At 36.3% G+C, this 21528-nt stretch overlaps 2 protein-coding genes across 2 annotated transcripts in view; both read right to left on the bottom strand.

Moving 5' to 3' along the window:
- Positions 1–15113, bottom strand: part of glis1a (GLIS family zinc finger 1a) — a 26431-nt gene extending 11318 nt beyond the window's left edge. The window contains exons 1-3 of the mRNA XM_016295024.1: positions 15057–15113; positions 4939–5993; positions 1450–1611 (exon numbers count right to left, since the gene is read on the bottom strand). Of these exons, the coding sequence (XP_016150510.1) occupies positions 1450–1611; positions 4939–5913 (1137 nt within the window). The 5' untranslated portion in view covers positions 5914–5993; positions 15057–15113. The remainder of the gene's footprint in view (positions 1–1449; positions 1612–4938; positions 5994–15056) is intronic.
- A 637-nt stretch (positions 15114–15750) lies between these two features.
- Positions 15751–21528, bottom strand: part of LOC107602511 (nucleoporin NDC1-like) — a 9274-nt gene continuing 3496 nt past the window's right edge. The window contains exons 7-19 of the mRNA XM_016295023.1: positions 19969–20077; positions 19827–19878; positions 19586–19718; positions 19390–19482; positions 18974–19055; positions 18730–18894; positions 18335–18595; positions 17978–18090; positions 17694–17744; positions 16994–17057; positions 16798–16898; positions 16538–16698; positions 15751–16361 (exon numbers count right to left, since the gene is read on the bottom strand). Of these exons, the coding sequence (XP_016150509.1) occupies positions 16298–16361; positions 16538–16698; positions 16798–16898; positions 16994–17057; positions 17694–17744; positions 17978–18090; positions 18335–18595; positions 18730–18894; positions 18974–19055; positions 19390–19482; positions 19586–19718; positions 19827–19878; positions 19969–20077 (1449 nt within the window). The 3' untranslated portion in view covers positions 15751–16297. The remainder of the gene's footprint in view (positions 16362–16537; positions 16699–16797; positions 16899–16993; positions 17058–17693; positions 17745–17977; positions 18091–18334; positions 18596–18729; positions 18895–18973; positions 19056–19389; positions 19483–19585; positions 19719–19826; positions 19879–19968; positions 20078–21528) is intronic.

Genomic DNA, 21528 nt, shown 5'->3' with positions numbered 1-21528 from the left:
TGGACGAAGCAGAGTCCAGCCCGGGGTCGTCACATGTGGTTTCCGCAAGCCTGCCGGACACTCCTTTGTCGAATCCGCCAGCCGCACCGTTCTCAAAGCCCTCCGCTGTGTGTTTCGTTGTGAAAGCGAAACTACTTTGTTTGGCCTTCCAAAAGAGGACACGACTAGAAATCAGTGGTTAAGTTGTATTTACAACACTGTTCCAGAACAGTTCAAGATGTGTTCAGATGTGTGCAGCACATTTTATGGAGGACTGTTTCCTGATCCTGGGAGAGTAGACTACAATGCCGGCTGTTCTGACTCACAGACTGTAAGTACGTATTTTATATTTAAAGAATTTGCCACTGATGATTCAAACGCGAGTTTTGAGCAGTGTAGAGTAGCACTTGTTGTTTGTCATTTTTCCGATCACAAATGCAGACATGGTTTTATGTTTATGTGGCGCGATGCAACGCATAAAACAACAGTATAAGTCATTATAATCCGCAATTATGTCCCCACTGGATGCAACAAATGCCTCGTTAATAATGGGTTTTAATGTTTTTGTCTCATCGCTCCGGCTGGGACATGGCATCACAGTATGGTGAGGGGCGTAACATTTCCGTCACACACTTGAGGTATTCGACCAATCACAATGCACTGGATAGCTGACCAATCACAGCACACCTCGCTTTTCAGACCGATGAGCTTTGTAAAAATCGACGCGTTTCAGAAAGGCGGGGCATAGAGGAGAAACAATAATGTACAGTATGTGGAAAATAATGTGTTTTTTGAACCTTAAACCACATTAACACATTTCATTACACCAAATACACAACATAATGTTCTTTTTAGCAACATCATATGGCCCCTTTAAGAACCGCTGCTTTAGAACATTGATTTAGAAACTTGTGAATCCATTAGAATCATTAGAAGACAGAATCTCGCGATTCATATATGAATAGATTTTTATGTGCACCTCTAGTTTTCTCTTCCTCTTCTCTAAAGCAGCATAGCATGGCCTCGTCCCCTTTGCTGCCTTTTCCAGGGGGCGGGGTTTATCTGGGTTTGTTACGTCACAAACCCGGGAAGTAACTTGTTGTAGTTCCTACCAGCCGTTTTTGTAGGAATTAAACTGCCAGAATTTTGAAAGACGATATCTCCATTTGCATTGAACTTTCAGCCTCGTAACTTTGCAGATATTGTTTATGTTCAAACAGCAACATTACACAGTAACTAACGTTAAAAAAGTGAAATCGCAATCAACCACCCCTTTAAAGGAACTTTCAGAATGTCATAGTTTAATTAGTGACCTAAAAATTTAGAAAAGTTAGCTAAACAAATGTGTGCACATTTTTTTTTTTTTTTCTTCTCAGACTTTTGGATCCAACTGTACAATTTTCTGCAGTGCATTTTTAATGTTGTTTTTGTGTTTTAACCTGAAAGAGCCATAAGAATGGTCATACATACCGTGTCCAGGTGTGTGCGCTGGTGTTTGGCTCGATCACTGGAGTTGCTGAAGGCCTTGAGACAGCCGGGATGCTGGCAAATGTAGGGCTTCTCTCCAGTGTGGCTGCGTAGGTGGATCTTCAGGTTCTCCAGACGGGAAAATGCCTTATTGCAGCCTTCAAACTTTAAGACAACACCCAAGCACATGTGCATATGAGGGAAAAAGTCTTACAAAAATCTCCAGGTTTTTCATTGTATTTGCATGTACATATACATGCAAATTACGACTTATGCTTTAGTGCTAGAGAGTGCCGCATGCTTTGCATGTAAGCAGCGATTAATATATGGAATTGCAATTGATTAGAAGAAGATACTAAACACAAGGCAGAAGGTTTTGGTGAAACTACTTTTTTTACTTACTGCCATTCAATCTCCTCAAAAAACAAAAAGACACGTCTTGTCTGATACCAAGTTATGCTTGATATAAAAGTAAGAAAGTGGTGGCATATGTTTTCCAAGGGTATTATTTAAAGCTCAAAATGATACCAGTTTTGGAACAGGAAATGTTTTGCCACAGAGACAGTTATGTAACATTTGCAAAGGTGTAAAAAAAAAACTAAACTGAATTTTCTTGAAATGAACAATAGTTCATCCAAAAATGAAAATCCTGCCATCAATTACTCACCCTCATGTTGTTACAAACCCATTTGATTTTCATTCTTCCATAGAGAACAAAAGGAGAACCTCTGAAGAATGTTCAAGCTGCTTCATACATACTATACAATAAGTGAATGGTGACCAGGAGGTGTCAAGCTCCAAAGTGAAAAAGCACCATAACAGCATCATAAACAAAGTCCATGCAACTTATATTAATCTGGCTATATTTCAAGTTTCTTCTAAAACGATGAACACTTATTAACACGTTATTCATTCAAAATCTTGCATGACAGCTGAGCAGTGGTCACCTTTCACTTTCATTGGATGGAAAAGGGCAGATTGTATGTTCAGTTATCAATAATTCCTTTAGTGTTCCCCAGACGAAAGAAAGTCATACAGGGTTTGAAATACATAATGGTGAATAACTGCCTTAAGCTGAAAATTATGTTGAGAAATTAGATATTAAGCCACATAAAACTGTTATGCTCCTATAATAAATTAAATGCTATTCATGTTGTCAGTTCATGCACATTTATGAGGCTTGTTCTGAAGATCCGCACACAAACACACATGCCTCTCTACGAAGTTTATTAAACAGACATGTTCAAAGCTGGTTCCTGTTAGAACAAGGCTCTGCTAAGATGTTTGAGTTGGAGAGAGGCCAGCGAAGGAGTCAGTAATAAGCCCAGCTGATTCAAGGTGGCAGCCGCAGTCATGCAGACTTTTGGTTGGAGCAATTCTGCAAAATTATAAAACAAATTTTGGCGGTCACAGGGGTGATGTCATGATGAGGTTATATGAAAAATGAATCGGGTTTCATTGAGCATCTTTACATTTATGCATTTACAACTATACAATTTTAATTAACTACTAAGCTGACGTTTTGATTTTTTATTCATTTAACAGACACATTTATCCAAATCAAATATACCTTCGGTGAAGTACACTTACATACATTTATGAATGTGAATAATAATAATAATAAAAAAACATCTCAGTCTGTTAAAGCAGACAATTTCTGAATACTGTATAATAAATCTCAGATTTAAAATGTTTAAAATTGATAACAATATTAAAAAGAACATTAATGGATCTAATCTTATAACAAAATCTCTATGTATTTGTAAAATAATAATAAAAAAGTATATTAATACCCATGCTGTTGACATTAAAAATATACACTAAAAATCACAATGTTACAAATTATAATCCAACTACATTTAATTGTAAAAAAATATATATATTCAGGATAAAATGCTTCCCAAATGATAGTCCTCTGGCCACCACAGATTAAAAAGAAAAAGAAAAATAATAACATGAAATAGATGAAATAATATCCCATGGCTATCTTACATCATTAAAAAGAACCACATTTCCTATGTGGCTCATGGTGAAGGAAATGAAACACAGCTTTATCAAAGTATTAAATTATTATAGTTTTAGGACATTGTTATCACTGCCTACAATAATATCTTTGAGCATGTAATGGATATAACTTCTTACAGTTACTGTATTCCGTCTATTATATTCTATGTATTATGTATCTTTGCAAATCTCAAAAATAAGAGATGAAACTTAAGTTCTGATTATAATAATTCAATATCAGGTAACAGAATGAGAGACATTTTGCTGTTCCCTTAAACTGCATGAGGGGTCTTGCTAAAAAAATAAAAAATCAGGCAATGAATATTAAAAAAACTTAGTCTAAAACTCCTTCTTCAAAGTTGTCCTGGAAGGAGTTGACTAAATTGATTATTGCATAATATCAGTCTCCAGGCAACTCTTATGAAGGCAATTTGTAAGTGAATTATAAACAACTCTAAAATGTCGAAATCTCTAAAATCTGCAATCCATCCATCTTTGGAGGTGAAGAGAGATTGAGTTCACATGTCAGTCTCTCTCTATTACAAACTCTTACTTCAAAGAATTGGCATGGTTTGAAATAAAAAATTTAATTTTTACTGATTGATACAAATTATAATTATTAAAAAAACAACACCTGTGTTCAGTGTCTGGCACAATATTGTGATAAACACTACGAAAAAAGTTAGGTGTTTTGAAATAAGTCTCATGCACACCAAGGCTTTTCATTTCAAATAAAGTATTCTATTTTAATATATTTTATTTAATGTAATTTATTCCTGTGATGGCAAAGCTGCATTTTCAGCAGCCATTACTCCAGTGATCAGTGTCACATGATCCTTCAGAAATCATTCTAATATGCTGATTTATAATATTTTAATATTATATTGGCACACCAGAAAATGTTCTTTGTCCAGCCCAGGAGGCCAATCTAAATATTATATGATTTTATATTAATTTTATATGACATGCAAGATATAAGAGATCATAAGAGTAGCAGACTTATCCAGCAGTTGGGACATGTCTGAATATTGTTTAAAACACAGACTATTGTGATCTAGTCATGTTTGTGCAACAAACATAAACATGAAAAAAAGAGCAATAAACTAAATATACATGCAATTATCATTAACAGCCTTGTAAGCAAGAATGTTCCTGATTTAAAATCTTCAGTGGCTATCTAGTTTGAGACAAAATGTTAGGTCGTTGTTACTGATAAATTCAGATTTTGCATTAAAGAAAAATATTTGTTTGATTATTTTTTCTTGCAACAACTTTGGTAACAGTGTTGAATGTTTCAGACTGACAAATGCAGTCAGCACATTGTGTAAAAACTGAGAAAATAGAACTATTATTTACTTGTCTTCCTGACATGTAGGTCAAATGATGTCACTTCCTGGGTGTCACAAGTTTGTGGAATTTTGAGACCTTTTCTGTTGTATGTCCTGTTGTTATTGTCTTTGTATGTATAAAAATAAAAACTGAACTCACCATGCATTTGTTGGGCTTTTCACCAGAATGGACTCTCATATGAATGAGCAGTTTGTATCGAGCATTGAAGGGCTTGTGCCGACGGACACATCCTGCCCAGAAGCAGGTAAATTCCTCGCCTTTTCGCTGATCTATATGAACCTTCTCTATGTGTCTCACCAGTTCTTCTTTCAACCCATAGGTAGCCCTACAATCCATCCATTTGCATGGCTGTTCTTCACTCAGGTGTTCATTCATTCGCTCAGCTCCAGGAAGCCCACTCAGTCCCAAATCATTCTTCAACTGCTGCAGTGTAGGAAGCTTTTCTGATACTTCTGTCTGAGTATTGTGAAGGTTAATGTGCTGGGTTTGATCCTTGGTGGCATCTGAGTCAGTGCAGAGATACTGAAGGAGTTCTTCCTTGTGTAGAAGCTTCTTGTAACAAAGATGAAATTCAGCAACAGGCTCTTGCTTTGGAGACTTGGGATACAAACATCCCTCTGGAGGTTTCTCCTGCGGCTCTGGTGTGCAATTGTAGAGAAGATCCTGGGTCTCAGGTGGACCGCAGAGAGTTGAAAGAGATGGAGAAGTCAAACATAGGTCTGATATCGAGCCAGATGAGTGGCTAGAGGAAGGGGAAGAGAAGGATGGAGAGAAGGCACTGAAAGATGATGTGGACAGGGTAGAGCAAAATAAGGAAGGGGACAATGTGTCGTTATGTACAACCGAGAGAGTGCAGGATGTGTCACTCTTTACGCTGCTGATGGCTCTTTCTGTGGAACAGACCAAGTCGAGCTCATCTGTTGTTATCGACACAGGCGACTCATACAAGCTACACATCTTCAGACCTTCCATGTGAACCGCTTGGTTTAAAGAGGACAGGTACTTTTCATCATTGTTAACAAGGCCACACTGGTCCAGCTGTGCAACCGCTGGACTGAGACCAGCAGGTCTCATGACATTCTTCCAGTTACTTTCCCTCTGAATGTGGATCATCAAATGGACACTGTAGAAATTATTCAGGGGTCGCAAATGTTTTTCAAGTAGTGACACACCTGTGATGATTAACAAGGTACCTGGAAAGAACATCAGAAAAACAGATTAATTTCAAAATTCAAATCAGAGATATCAGATCAAGTGTGTTCACAGAAGACCTCAAGAAGAGCTGGAGGTGCATGTTGATGCTGAATGCAGGTTGACTGACAAGCTGGTGTTTTGTTTTTGAATGCAAAGAATGCAAAGCTCTGTTCAGTCCTTTCACCCATCACTGTTTACTACAAAGGGAAAAGTTATAGGGTAATAATTATCATCAATATAATAATAACAACAAAAAGACCTAGAAAAAAACATACTCATACACTACTATTCAGAAGTTTGGGGTTATTAGAAAATTAGTGCTTTTATTAATCAAAGATGCATTAAATTGATCAAAAGCAATGGTAAAAGATGATTATAATTTTACAACAGATTTCAAATAAATGCTGTTTTGAACTTTCTATTCATTACAGAATCCTGAATAAAATGTATATGAAGTTTCCACAAAAATATTAAGCAGCACAACTATTTTCAACATTGATAGTGAGCAGCAACTCAGCACATTAGAATGATTTCTGAAGGATCATGTGACACTGAAGACTGGAGTAATGACTTTGCCATGACAGACATTTTAAAATATTTAAAAATAGAAAATAGTCATTTTAAACAGTAATACAATTTCACTGCATATACTGTTTTTACAAATAAATGCAGTCTTGAAGAGTAGAAAGGGATTTCTTTGAAAATTGTTCTCAAACCCAAAACTTCTGAACTTGTCTGGCACTTTTTTTTTTTTGGTGGCAATACGTCAGATTACTGCCATGTAAGCCATACAGAAAATGTTTTCTGTAAATGGAAGCAGATTTAGTAATAGGTCACAGTAGTTTCCACATACATAATAAGTGGTGAGAAATCTAATTTGCTAATCATATGACTACACACAAAAGAGATACACAAAAAAAAAAGATTATGCATATTTCCAATTAACAGATTTGAGTCATGCTAATATTGTACTACTTGTTCATCAAAAGCTGGATTATGCTGCATTCACAATGACAGTGATTAAATTGGTGGAGTCTCAAGATGTTTGTTTCCAGTAGGTGATCCTGCCTGGTCTCAAATAGAAAAACAGAAAATAAACCATTTGTCACTGTGAATCTCAGTCAGCGTGAACTTCCCTTTAAACCACAGTCTTAACTGTACAAGAATGCCTGTGTTACTGCAGCTCCACTTCTTAACGGACCATACCACCTAACCACACTCCTCAGGGGTGACATCCATAGCCGCTGAAAGCTTGCAGACCGCCGAGGTCAGAATCACTGCAATAGTAGCAAATATGCTTCAATAAAAACTCTGTCAGTCCTCTCATGAATTGTACTTGATTATGGTGTGTGTTTTTCTTCTCTTTGAGGGTGCAGGTAGCAATGTTCAGACCAAGTAAAGATGAACAGTGAGACATTTGTGCCCTGACAGATTGCTTGGAACCTCTGGCAGTAGAGGATGCAGAGATCTGGTACCAAAAGCAGAGATTCTAATGTACTACATCCCTCAGCTAATGAGAAGCAGGCCTGGAACAGTGGGCAAGAGTCTTCAAGAGGTCTCTCCTGTCCAACACTCACACTACTGTGGTGAATTCAAGCACGCTTTAGCACTCCGCACACATTCGCTCAAGTGATCCAGTGATGTGCTGCCATGATTGAGCTGGCCAGTTAAAATGAGTCCTCAGGGGCGCTGCTGCTTTGAATGCACCCATTAAAAGGGCTTAATATGTCAAATCCTTTTCCCACATTGTATTTATACCATTGTAAATGAAGATTGTAAGTTTAAAATCACAGAACATAAAGTGTAGCACTTCTGCTCTTGCAAAAAGTTTTGTGTGTTTGTGGCAGTTTAGGTTTATGCCTCCTTACAGTAAATGTGTTATTTAAATAGAAACATATGGGTCACAGTGGTTTTCTCTCACAGAATAAGTGGCGAGGAACCTTATTAGCAAATTATAATGACTAAATGTCTGACAAAATATCAAAAATATAATATATATTACTCTGAAAACCATAATTCAGAATCCTATTTTATGTCTAATTAAACACACAGACATTAAACGTTGATGACATCTATTTAACAAATGCATTTGTTTACCCACAGAAAAAAAATAAATAAATAAGAAGAAATCTCCAAATAATCATGGGAAAATCATGGCATGACTAATGGACTGATTCAGTGTAATTGGCCTAATATGATTCTCGGACTACGCAGAATATTGACCTTTTGCACTCAATTAACCTTTTTATCAGACTGTTGTCTCAAGTAGTGGTTCACTAATGTGTTGTTGTCCTTCATGTTTTCACCCATAAAGAACTTAAAGGAACACGCCACTATTTTTGAAAATAGGCTCATTTTCCAACTCCCCTAGAGTTAAACACTTGAGTTTTACCGTTTTTTTTTTTACCGATTAGACCGTTAGCATCTCGCTCAAAAATGACCAAAGAGTTTTGATATTTTTCCTATTACCTAGCTGGGGACTATTTTCAGGCGCTGCGTAATATCATTGCGTCTGCTGCACCCATGGTACGGCAGCAAAGTTTCTTGATTATTATGCCGGAATGAGAGCATAGTTCCTAGCTATATCAGCCGAGAAAATCGCAACTTTTCATTTTCCGTCGGTCTAAGTACACGATGTAACTACAGAAGAGTCAAGTTTTAAATAGGAAAAATATCGAAACTCTTTGGTCATTTTTGAGCGAGATGCTAACGGTCTAATCAGATTCAATGATCTATGCTAAGCTACAGCTAAAAGTGCTACCGCCAGACCCGGAGATCGGCTGAATGGATTCGAAAACGGTAAAACTCAACTGTTTAACTCTAGGGGAGTTGGAAAATAAGCCTATTTTCAAAAATAGTGGCGTGTTCCTTTAATGGAGAAACTCTTGAAGCTATTCAATAATGTTCAGACTTTACCAGAGGTCTTTAAAAGACCCTCCACTTGAAATCTGGGTATATTAAACATCTCAGCTGAATTCAGTTTTAGACAAGATGAAAATGTACACCTTTAAGCTGTATTTTTGTATCACTATATAATATTTTGTCATCAGGAACACGACTTTTGTGGGAAGTCGAGTCTCGTGCCGGCAGGGATTGTGGGTGGAGGGAGTGAATGTACAGCGCCCTCTCCCACCTTCAATACCATGACTGAGGTGCCCTTGAGCAAGGCACCGAACCCCCAACTGCTCCCCGGGCGCCGCGGCAAAAATGGCTGCCCACTGCTCTGGGTGTGTGTTCACGGTGTGTGTGTGCGCACTTTGGATGGGTTAAATGCAGAGCACTAATTCCAAGTATAGGTCACCATTTTCAGAGCACTGTCTTCATTTTCAGAGCACTTCTATTCTAGAACAAACATTATACGTTATAAAATGTGCCGTGGCGCGACATTATTAAGATTCATTAAACAAATTAAAATTATGTTTTCATATGCTTTTTTTATTATCATGCTGTGTAATTTTGTTGGCCAAACTTGTGGCTGGCATGCTTATTGTCTCCAGAACGGGTATGAAAAGGTGACAAACAAATCTGCGTTGTAATTACTCTGATTTATTAGTTCGCTGCAGGTTTAGAAAGTATCATGTCACTTTCAACAACAAGCCAGACATCTTTGAAGTGCACTCAAAGACCCGATTCAAGCTAAACTAGCAGGACTATCCAGCTTTCTTTACTAAACATAAAATAATGAATGATGAGGGCAATTATCAACTGCCGCATTAACATTTAGTCATTTAGTAGATGCTTTTATTCAAAGAGACTTAAAAATGAGGAACAAGCAGTACTAGTTTATCATACATGAGCCAATAACACACTCAAGTTGAATAGTACTTAAAATATAGAAGCTTGAGCAGAACCATTTTGAAAAGTAAAAGAAATCATTCAATAATAAGAGGAGTGCAGGAGTTCACTATCAGCAGCTACTGATCTAGTACCACAGAAAAACAATACAAGATACTATATGGACAAACAATTGTACTCCATCTTCATACACATCCACCTGAAGAGGCAGCATCAGCATTTTTCAATGCTTTTTTCAAAGCATCAATTTACTCTGGCTATGTGAAATCAAAGAACTATTAATCTAATTAAAGTAGGGACGTCCAGAAATATATTTCTGGTCTTCTAATTCAGTATTATGTTTTGTATTGTATGAAAGAAACTAGTGAAACTGAAAAGGAAATCCCTATTTTATTACATGACAATGTATTAAACATGCAAGTATTCATTGTGAAAATTTCAATGACTATGTGTTTAAAATGCTGTAACGAAATCCAGACAGTTACTTTATTCAATATGAAATATCACTTTCTCATCCAAACCCATGGAATCAGTCATGATAGCCTTACAAAGCATTACTCGCATCAAATAACATCCATAAATATCCATCCATAAACCTGGACGTACAGATTTTTTTTAAAGCATACATAAAGGTATAGGCAGTGAATTGTTCATATTAATGTGTAAATATTTGTAATAAATAAATAAAAATATATTAATATTAAATATTAAAAGGTAAAAAATAAAAAGTTATTTTAAATTGTAATCATATCAAATAAACACCCCCAAACCATTAAACTAGGTTAATAAGTACTGCAATTTTCATTATTAGTTCATTATTCCTAATATATTAATTAATGTTTATGAATTGAACCTTACTGTGAAGTGTAACCAAATTTTCTACAAAACTTTCCTATTTAAATAAAAAGCAATTGATCAGTATACTGAGAAATCAACTACAGATCCATACCTTGTATAACTTCATAAAGACACACAGTATAAATGTATACCTGTATAACTGCCATAGTGGTATATGGGAGCTCCACAGTGGTCCACTGGCCATATTGTGGCACCAGTACACTTTTTTTTGTATAGTGATGGAAGTGTTTGTATACGTGGACTACTGTCTCACTGGGAACATAAATGACCAATATAAAAGGATCCTGGCGTCTCACATTACCGACTGTTATTACAGCAGTGACAGAAGGAAGCATCACTGAAGAACTAAGGCCGACCACACTGCCACCCCGTCAGTCCAAACATTTACAAGCAAGTGCAAATCTGTGAGAAAACTTGAAGCCAGGAAATTCCACTGAAATGACAGTGGTTGAATCCTAACCACCAGCCATGGACAGAGCTTCTCTACTGAATACGGCGGGTGGACGGACAGTACGTGCAGCCAGTACTTACACACTCCACACTTCTGCCAAACGGCCTGGCGTTTAAGGAGACGAGACCTCTTTAAATTGCACACGGTTAATTGGTTGTGACTTGTCTTCCATATTTCAATAAATCTATTCTGGTTCTGGTCAAGTAAATGCCTATGATCACGGATTTACAAAATGATGTTTAAATGAAGAGCAACTTGAGATCTGGTGAAAACTGATTTGATGTAATGCAATACTCTGGGTGAAATACAAGTTAGGCTCAACCAATTTGCATTTGAGGTATAATGTTGATTAAAACAAAAATAATTTTTGGACTCGTTCCTCAGAAAAAAAAACGAAACTGAGACCTGAACTTTTTCTTCCCTGTTGTGATTTATATTCAAGTGAAAATAAAATTTATAAAATGTGAAATAAATAAATAAAATGTAGGGAGGGACTTGATTTGGTGTATCGGGAATTGATTGGATCTTATTGCTTGCTAACTGCTGTGATAATTAAATCTAACAAATTGGACAATCTTATTTCCCAGCCCACGAGCCAGCACACACGTCAACAGAGAAGAGATGTTATAGCCAGGAGGAGGGCATGCTAATGTTTTTTTGATTAAAGATTATGGGCATACATCTTCAAAAATAAATAAATATTGATGTGCACAAATAAATCACTCTTAATAAACACTGTAGCATTCCATAAAAATATGAACGGCTCATTTTTATTTCATGGCAAGTTAAAAAATAACTCAAGGTCATGGTGAGGCACTAAAAATTCAAGAGCTTTGTAAAGAAATATCCAGTTAAACTTAGGGTTAAGAAATGGTGTAAAAATATGGTGACAAAGTCTCAGGTATTATGGGATGGCATATTTGTGTCTGCATTACTTTACTTTACAACCATATAATTAATTAAATTAAATAAATATACCAATTTACTTCAACTATCATTTGGCATAACGTTACATTATTTTACAGTAAAATGTAATATAATGTGATGTTCAATTAAACTCAGTTAACAGGTTTTTACACTAACAATTTTAGCCTCATCTAAAAAGAAATTACAAACTTTATTTCACAGTGTGAATGGGGAACAATTTTTAAAGGCCCTCGGCCATATTAAAAAAAGAAAACTGCCCTCCTGTATTTCCAATCAGGTTTCCAAAGCTAAGCTCCTTTAACTTTGCTTACTCTAAAAACATCTTTAAAATGTAAATGGATGCTTCCTCAGAGGTGTGGAGGAAGAAATGCTCATAAAAGACATCTCTAGATATAGTTTAACCTATAAAGCACACCACACAAATAAAACTGAGTACAGAGATTAAGTGTTTTTTGGACTTGCAGTGAAAATATCTGATGATTCCCCACAGTGTTCTTGTTGGTCTCAGATAAAAAAAAAAAAAAAGTTTATGGAATCTCAGCTTTTAGGCATGAAGGCCCAATACGTGAGGTCTGTTATTTTAAAACGGTTAAAGTCAGAGTCAACTGGAACCTTAAAGTTCTATTTTACTGTCCCTGTCAACACGATCATCATCACATTCAATAATCTTTAAAAGCAGACCTAAACCACAGCAATATAATAGAGTGGTATAATGTTTTCAATACATTTACATGGACATGAAAATGGATTTGACAGTCACTGAAGCGTTTGTTTAGGAACTTTTGGAGTAATAAATGGCCAATAAAAATAACTTGTCACTGTAGTGATTTACAGCACTGCAACAATGCTGGCAGCATATACTGGAGCAGCCCAAAATCATCACAGAGAACCGAGAGACACCTGTGAATGGATGTATGAACAATGAGTACAGCAGTTCGCCTAACAATAAGGATTGTTAAGAGCCAGTAGATCATTAGTCCTGCACTTTATAAGTCACAAGATTTAGATGGTGCATATTGCTGGATGTCTCAACTTGTTACAGGAGAATATATATACACACACACACACACACACACACACACACAGATATTAAGATAGCACACCTGTACATACAATTTATTCATTTTTTGTGGTTTATATTTATGCATGTGTATTTTATTCACATCTCACTTTTATTATCTGTGTGTTGTTGTTGTCTCAGTGTACTGGAAGTTTGTGACACTATAACAAATTCCTTGTATGTGCAAACATACTTGGCAATAAAGCTCTTTCTTTCTTCTTTCTGAGATACACAATCAGTTAATTCCCTGGATATCAAACCCCTGACCTTGGCATTGCTAGTGCCACTGTTTGAGTTACAGGAATGTTCCTCTACAAAGTCATGATTATGTAGAAGCAAAAACAAAACAAATGTAAAAAAATCACTTTCTTCATGTCATGAACAATTAAACCAACCCATGAACAAAACTGTTAATATTCACTCGGAATACTAAATCAAACCCTAACTTCTTTTAAATGGTGTTTAAAACTAAACAAAAAAAAAACCAAAGGCCAAAAGTATCATATCAACCTACATTTAGTTCAGCTTCAACTATGTATTTTTAAATACCACAAACATACAGGCTGGAAAACAAACCAATCCATTCACAAATATGATGACATTAGAGCTTTTTAAAACTTCAGATTTTTCCAGTTCCTGGTAAATGTAAAACATTTAGCTTCCATTCATGCCTAATAGCTTTAGTACACCCCAAAGCAAAACACAAGTAATGAAATGCTCCTCTGCTTGATATAACACAGTTACAATGTGAAACTATGAATTGGCTTTCATTGTAAACTGACCTATTTATTCTTCAATGGCATTTATGACCAACTCGGATATTGTTAAACACAAACTTAACTGCTGACCGCATTATAAACATCAATAGTGCATGAAAAACAAATTCTCTTTCATTCTTAAAAACACGTAAAAAGTAATTTCTTAAAATGCCCTTATGTGCAGAGAAATGCATGAATCATTTCTATTATTAAAAATGTTAACCAGTTGAGGGTTTTATCCTATTTACAGATGTTTTAAGCAAATCGAATGTTGTAATGCAGTTATCATTACAAAACCCTTAATGATGACTTTACCAAATAAGGAAAAATATTAAAGTCATCATAAAAAATGCAATGTATTACAGAAGAAGTAAATAGGCTAGAATGTTTTGGTCAGTCAAACCTTGAGAAATAATGCCCCTACAGAGACAGAAAAGCATTAAACCTAAACCATTTCATCATGTATTAACATCTCAACCAAAACTAAATATCCAAGGGCAGCGGATGAAGATTGCAGCAGTTTTTTCACTATGTACACAGGTTTCTCTGAACTGCCTTGTTAAATTCAAAACAGTAACAGGCTTCAACTGGATATCAAAATATGTTCACCATAACCTTATCTTTTATTCTCCCCATAGACAACTGCAGAAAATGTCTTTGTCTTCTATGATTGACCATAAAATGTCATATAATTAAATAATTAATTTCCCCCAAATTTTAATTGTGTCCTTTACTCACCCTCATGTTGTTACAAACGTATCTTGTTGCATTTTGGGGTTATATACAGATTATCTGGAATCTGAACAAGAGTGAAATTAAGTGTGTGTTTATTAAGAAAAAAAAAACCTTGTGAATGTCCTACAACAAAGCCACTTATTTCATAATCTCAAGGCTGCGCGTGCATTACATTACTGGATTGAATATAATGCGTATAATAATCTAAAAAAACAGAGAAAACAAGAAAGTAAATACTTGTTTTGTATGTAGATAACACGTTTCGACATGGACAATAAGGACAAATGCATGCTCATCTTCAGTGTGTAATAGCAAACATGTTATTAATCATGTAAAATTAGCATGAAACAAACTGAAGAACTGAAAACATTTTATTCATGAGCCGACAGAGCTGGTCCTAAACTATGATGGTTTAACAGTGACGTAGCATAAGCAAATACAAGTGTTATGTACTGTGGTAAAAGTGCAGTAAACTCACCCGTGGATAAACGACTGTCAGTCCACAGCTGCAGAAACGACACTAGTGTAAACCCATCCAGCCTTCCCTCAGTGTGAAGACCAACCCCAAAACCCAGCAATTGCTCCATCTCTTCCTTCTTAAAAGCGAATGAAAGTGAAACAACCGCCTTTTCGTCCTTAAAGCGTGTAAACCCGTAATGTAACATAAAACTGACAAAAATAATAGAGGCACGCGCTCATCTTTCGACGGTTATCGGATTGAGCTCCATAAAAGTGTACCGATGTGATGGACCACATACTGCTGTCGACTCATATTTACGAAATACGAAACTATAAAGTCATTAAACTTTTACACTTTCCCAGGAGACATTTAAGAAATCAAGAGTGTGGACGGTGCATCAGTCTCAGTATTTAGTGTAACAAACGAGCTTGTGGGGGGGGGATTTTTTAAATATCATATATAATAAATAAATATAATCATAATCTATTTTTTTAATATGAGTTTTCTCTGCATTAGTTTACATAATATTCAGTGATAAAATCCAATTTGCAATTAATCACACTAAATTTATATTCAACATTTAGTCAAACGTGTAATCACAATCTGCCGTGCAGCGCAGAACACAAACAGCGACATCTGCCGGATACCGGAGGAAATGCACATTTCACACTTAAAACTGTCTGCAGCCATTAATATGACATTTAGGGGGAAAAAAGCTTTATTATATGAAGGTTTCAAAAATGTAATATTTGACATTAAACAAACGTGGAAGCAAAGATCCATGTAACATGCACAGGCCTTGAAAATTTACCATCCAATCAGAGTGCTATAAAAACATCACAAATGTAGAACCAATGTGAACAATTAATGATGCAAGACGCAAACAGCGACCCCCTTTTTTGTTAAAGGGAGCATAATACAATTTAAATATACTGAAGATGAAGAGTAATAATGCCTTAAACATTTACTTAAGTCCCCACCATGATTTTGAAGTCTCTTCACATTGTAGTACGCAGGTACATACACACAAAACAAAATTCCCAGATTATGTGAATGATTGATACGTATAAGGAATATGTAAATGTTACTTAGAATGTGACTGGGATTTCAATGGGAAAAAAAGTGCAGCACTTGGCTGTAAAGTAAGGCCTTGAATGACAGTGCTAAACCTCCATATCAGATCTTTTGAAGAAGCATGGTCTCTTTTGTCTCCGGACACACATATATCCAAAGGTATTGAGGAGAGGTTGTGTGTTGCACTATTCCTTGAATTCCAAGAACTGCTGAAGCCTTTTTCTATGTTCTGTTGAAATATTCACAGCACTGTAAACAAAGATTAAGTCAAATTAATATGATTGAGGATAAACATGTACCATTGCACTGTCAAAGAGGATGATCATGTATTTTGACATGATACATACAGCAGGTCCCTAAAACAAATTGTTTGTCTGTTGGATCTGTTTATCCTGTATATTACTGCAAATAATGATGGGACTTACTTCAAGTGCTCTCCAAAAGTTGTAGTTATCTTGTAGATGGCTGTCTTCAGCGCAGCCCTCAGTGCAAACCTTAGAGTTTTGTAGGTGGAGTCACCCATTCTGCAGACAGCCCTCGCAGGTTTGCTGGAGGCATGTGGCAGTTTAAAGTGTCTGTCAACAGCCTACAATTAAAAAGTAAGGTTAACCAAATGAATCAGCTTGTCTCCATTTGAATTCATGGATCAGTTTTAACACGTGTGCAAAAATGACTTTTGTTTTACCTCTAGCAAGACTACCAAGCAGCTAAGAATATTGGGTAACGTGGTCTGCACAACTCCAAACTGATCCTCAGAGAAAGAGGCTGCCACCAGATGAGATAGTCCTTGAAAACAGAAGCAACACAAGGCAAAATGCATTTTTAAAACAAATAAACATGTAATATGGCCCTTTCTGAAAAGTTAGTCACTATTTTCTGACCTTGGAGAGCCCATATATGAACCTGGCTGTCAGCAAACAGAGCTTGGGAAGAGGCTTCTGGAAGCTGTACATTAGAAGAAAACATTTTACTAAGAGAAAAACCACGATTCAGACCTTCAGACATTAGGAACCAAGCATATATTTAAAGAAATTACAAATGCATTTATTTCTCGTCTGAAAAAAAATCATAAATATTTTTCACAATTTAAATGTACTTTCGACTCTAAAAACACTATGCGATTTGACACATGCAACAAGATATATATATGAATTTTGAAGCCCTTGACCCGACAACCCAGTGAGAGAGAAACAAGGACCCAGACGTAGTTACAGACCCAGTTTATCTACAGTTCCTCCGATATTATGATTAAATGCACTGCAAAATGAGTAGATAAAGATTGAACTTATTTTGTATAAAGTAAAAACTATAAAGCATAATCTGTATAATTGCACGCTTTTATTTATTTAAACCGTATGTAAACTGGGTCACTATAATCTAACACTACAATCTAAACACACAACATTAGACAGAAATAGAACCAGAAGACAGGGGAGACTAATGATGTTGGTGTTAATTTAAACATGGACAGAATCTAGACACATGCATTAATGATTCCTCTAACTAAAAATCTGTTGTGGGAGCATGCAACATGCAGCTGTAGACATATCCTCCATTCAGCTCATTTCTGCTTAACCTTACCTTGTTAAATAAATACACTATCAGCACCCGCTTTGCCAAAAAGCTTTTAACCTGAGCAGAACAATTGAGAGTATGACAGGAACATGAGTTAACAGGTGTCTCTAGGCCATGTAATGGTATCACAGTGAAACGTGAACTGCCTTTTTTCCCCAGCAACCGAACTGGACACTCAAAAGCTTGTCTGTTTTGGTTCCTATGGATACACATGCTTGGAAACCAAGAAAACACTATGAAATAATAAAGGATTCATTTACGGGTCAGGTGTGATTAGATGAAGATGCTACCTGCTCTCTCCTGTTCTGTAGCCACTGGGCCAGGAAGCTGGGTTTCTCACTGGCTGCAGGAGGACTAGGAACAGTGACAGGGGAGGCAGGAGGACTGCCATTGGATTGTGACTCTGAAAAAAGAACAAAGAAATAAACTAGATTATTTTAAGAGTATGCATTGTTCACAAGTGTGTGCATGCTTCTCACAATGATTTACAAAAAACACAGGAATACCATAAGAATAATCACAAAACCATATCCCAAAAAAAAAATAATTACATATTAAATCATTTTCAAATAAATTTTATAAAAAAAATTTTTTTAAATATATATTTTTTTAATGTAAATGTGATAGTTTTAGTCTTGCTGTCTCACCTGTGGAGGCACTCCACAGTTTGGGCCCTCTCCTCATGATATGGGGGCTTTGTACTGTACCAAACCAGGGAGACCGGGGTTCCTGTTGGCCAACCAGACGTCGAATAGCAGGGGAAGAGAAAGGGCTGTCCACATCCGGGGTGAAAGGAGCCGTCAAAGCACTGTGCACCCCCCCCACCGATGACTTGAAGACTGAACCAGGGGTCCTTAGCGGGACACCAAGTCGAGGGGTCTCAGCAATGTCCTCTGTTCCTGACATCACTACAGATAAAACAGAAAAATAAAATCCCTCTCTCTGGAGCGGTTTGATTCCTCGTGTGTTACCAAGGGCAGTACTGGACTTCATATTTGGGATTAGATTTGCCCTTTGTTGGACGTTATCTAAGCGGCCTTACCTGAGCTGCTTAAAGAAGCTGATCTGGTGTCACTGCTGGCAGACTGAGACTTGACTCGGCCATTAGAGGCAACCGCATCCTGATGAGCCACCAGTCTCTGTGTCAGCTCACTCAGCAAAGACAGACATTCCCTACTGATGGCATTCCAGTTATGAGGGTGACCACCTACATATGCAGGTTGCGTTAGTTTACCAGTCATGAACAGCAATGAGTTTAGAATTCTCTGAAAGCATTTAGTTTGTACCTGGCTGACTCAGACAGAAGACTTCTAGTCTGCGTGAGAGAGAATGTTGTGATAACAGAGCGAGGTCTTGTAGAGCGAAAAACTGTAAAACAGTCAGTTAATCAGTTAAGAAACTTTAACATCTTTAAACAGGTATCAGAATTAGGATCTGTTTTCAGAGTTTCAGCATGTTTTGACAAATTAATTTATGAATTTCCAATTTGTTATGATGACTGGCTAACAACTTATTGCAATACATTTTACAGAGGTTGTACTCACAAAAAGCAATATTTAACAGGTAAGTTTAACAATGTATATTCACTATAGACATTTTCATAACTTAAGATTTTATTCATTTCCATGAGCCTAGAGATCATTTTAAAACAGTCTGCTTCTAGATTTTTTTTTTTTTGAAAAATAAAGAAAAAAACCCTAACCTTCATGACTAAAGTGTTCGTCTCAGCCAAAACTTTGGGAAGACATTGCTCTGCATCCTCAGTAAATGTGGACTGCACTGGAAAACTGTAAGCCTGAAGATGCACAACTAGCCATCAGATTCATTTTCAAAACAGGTACTAGAGTAATGTCATTTGCTTTCATATATCCTACAATAAAACCTTCACATTTAAGTACCTCTGTGACATAAATCCTGAAGAGAAGCACAGTGAGATACCAGGTGAAATACAGGAAAGTGCCACTGATCGTCAGGTGGTAAAGGAGCGAGAAATCTAGAAGTCCAGTCAGTGAATCCAGTGGTTGGAGAGAACTATAGAGTTGCGAAAGCAACATAAGATTTATGAATATGGGTTCATGTTACTTTAATTCACATTAGTTAAACGTTCCAGTTTTGGCCGACTAAAGTTCCCAATCTGACCTGTCTATCTGTAGATGAAGTGTGCTGGAGATCCAGGTTTTAGGAGCATACCCTAAGAAAGTTAAAACAACAATTAAAGAGAATCTAGCAGGAAAACAGATCATTTTTAGAGGATGTATCTCTGATCATCAGTGTAACTTACCAAAAAAGAAATAGAGAGCAGCAAAATTCCTGGCTGAATATAAGGACTGAATAACACTGCACTTGACCACCATTGGCAGACAGCCCTTGAACCGCGGATATTTGTATTGCTTCACAACCAATGTGTGAGGGACAAAAGAGATTAGCATTAATAATTGATTAATGGAAGCATTAATGATTCAGCTATTTCTCATTCAATCCTACTACAAGACATTTTACAAATGGATACTACACAGTGGTAGACTGATACACTGTCATGGCGAATATATTGGTCAGCATTTTGCATTTTTTTAATTATCCATCAGTGGCTGATTAAACTCAAACATGGGACTTTTATTTTGACAGGTCTGTGAACCTAGCGCCCTTCTGAAGGAATTGAACCTTGTGATTCTTGTTTTCCCAATTACTTCTTTCAAACAGACTAATTTTCAAAATATTTCTAATTATTTGACTAAATATTGCAGAAAATAAATATCAATTAAATGCAGCATTTGCTTCATATGTGTTCCATGCCATCTTTAAATTAAACCGTGCAATATCATATATTATATTGGCCACATCTGAATCCGTGTATCATTCGATCATTCGTTTTTTGATTTAATATTGAAAAGTATAAAAATGAGAGAACGGCTCCGTGTTAGATGCATTTCGGGGGAAGGGTCCAGAGAATTTGTTAAATATAACAAAAAAATAAACTGTGTCTGGTCGTTTTCCAAAAAACGAAAAACGAGAATTCAGCTTAAATTTTCGTTTTTCGTTCATGGGTGGAAAAATGAATAAACAGCTTGAATATTCGATTTCTACATGTGGGCGGGAATTAAACGCCCCTTTCTGCTGATTGGTCAGCCGAAGATCAAACCGTGCCGTCATCAGTTCTTCTGCAGTATCACGCAGCAGAATAATAGTCCTCCACTGCTGCAGTTGTACGGATTAATAACCCATTTTATCAATTTCATATTTTTCTCATCAAACCTAATGAATAGCTCGACAACTCGTACCGGGGCAGAGTCTAGACAGGTCTTTCTTCTGTGTAGACCAGCGGTTCTTAAAGTGATAGGGGGTCCAAGAAATAATTTGCTATAGCCTAAAGTATTTCCAGACTGTAAAGTCGCTTTTTTTAATCATGATATATAGGTCTACTGTGATTTATTCCAAAGTGATTTATATGATGCATTTAACGTCAAATAATGTAAATGAAGCCTTTTAAAAGACAAGTATTCCCTGTGGTTCATGTTTGTGGCATGCGCCAGAAAGATGCTCAATGAGACCGAGACGCGCTAAAGCAGCGCATTCTGTTGTTCTCTTTATTTTTCAAAAGGCATGACATTTTGTAGTTATTTTGAACATAACCTTACACAATTAAAATATACATTTTACCATAAAATGTATATAAATGTATATTATAATACCATAATATACATAAAATGACAGAGTATTAAGTTATTTCCCCTCGATGGGGAAAAAAAATCCAAGTGAACATCAATCAGTACTCAATATTAATTTAAACTGCTTTAAATATGACTGCTGCTTATTTCCTGTGCACTTCAATACTGATCTGCGC

This window comes from Sinocyclocheilus grahami, unplaced genomic scaffold (genome assembly GCF_001515645.1).
Source record: "Sinocyclocheilus grahami isolate Dianchi unplaced genomic scaffold, SAMN03320097.WGS_v1.1 scaffold329.1, whole genome shotgun sequence".
Lineage (NCBI taxonomy): Eukaryota > Metazoa > Chordata > Actinopteri > Cypriniformes > Cyprinidae > Sinocyclocheilus > Sinocyclocheilus grahami.
The sequence above is the reverse complement of the archived record's forward strand: the minus strand, read 5'-3'. Positions and strand labels throughout refer to the sequence as shown.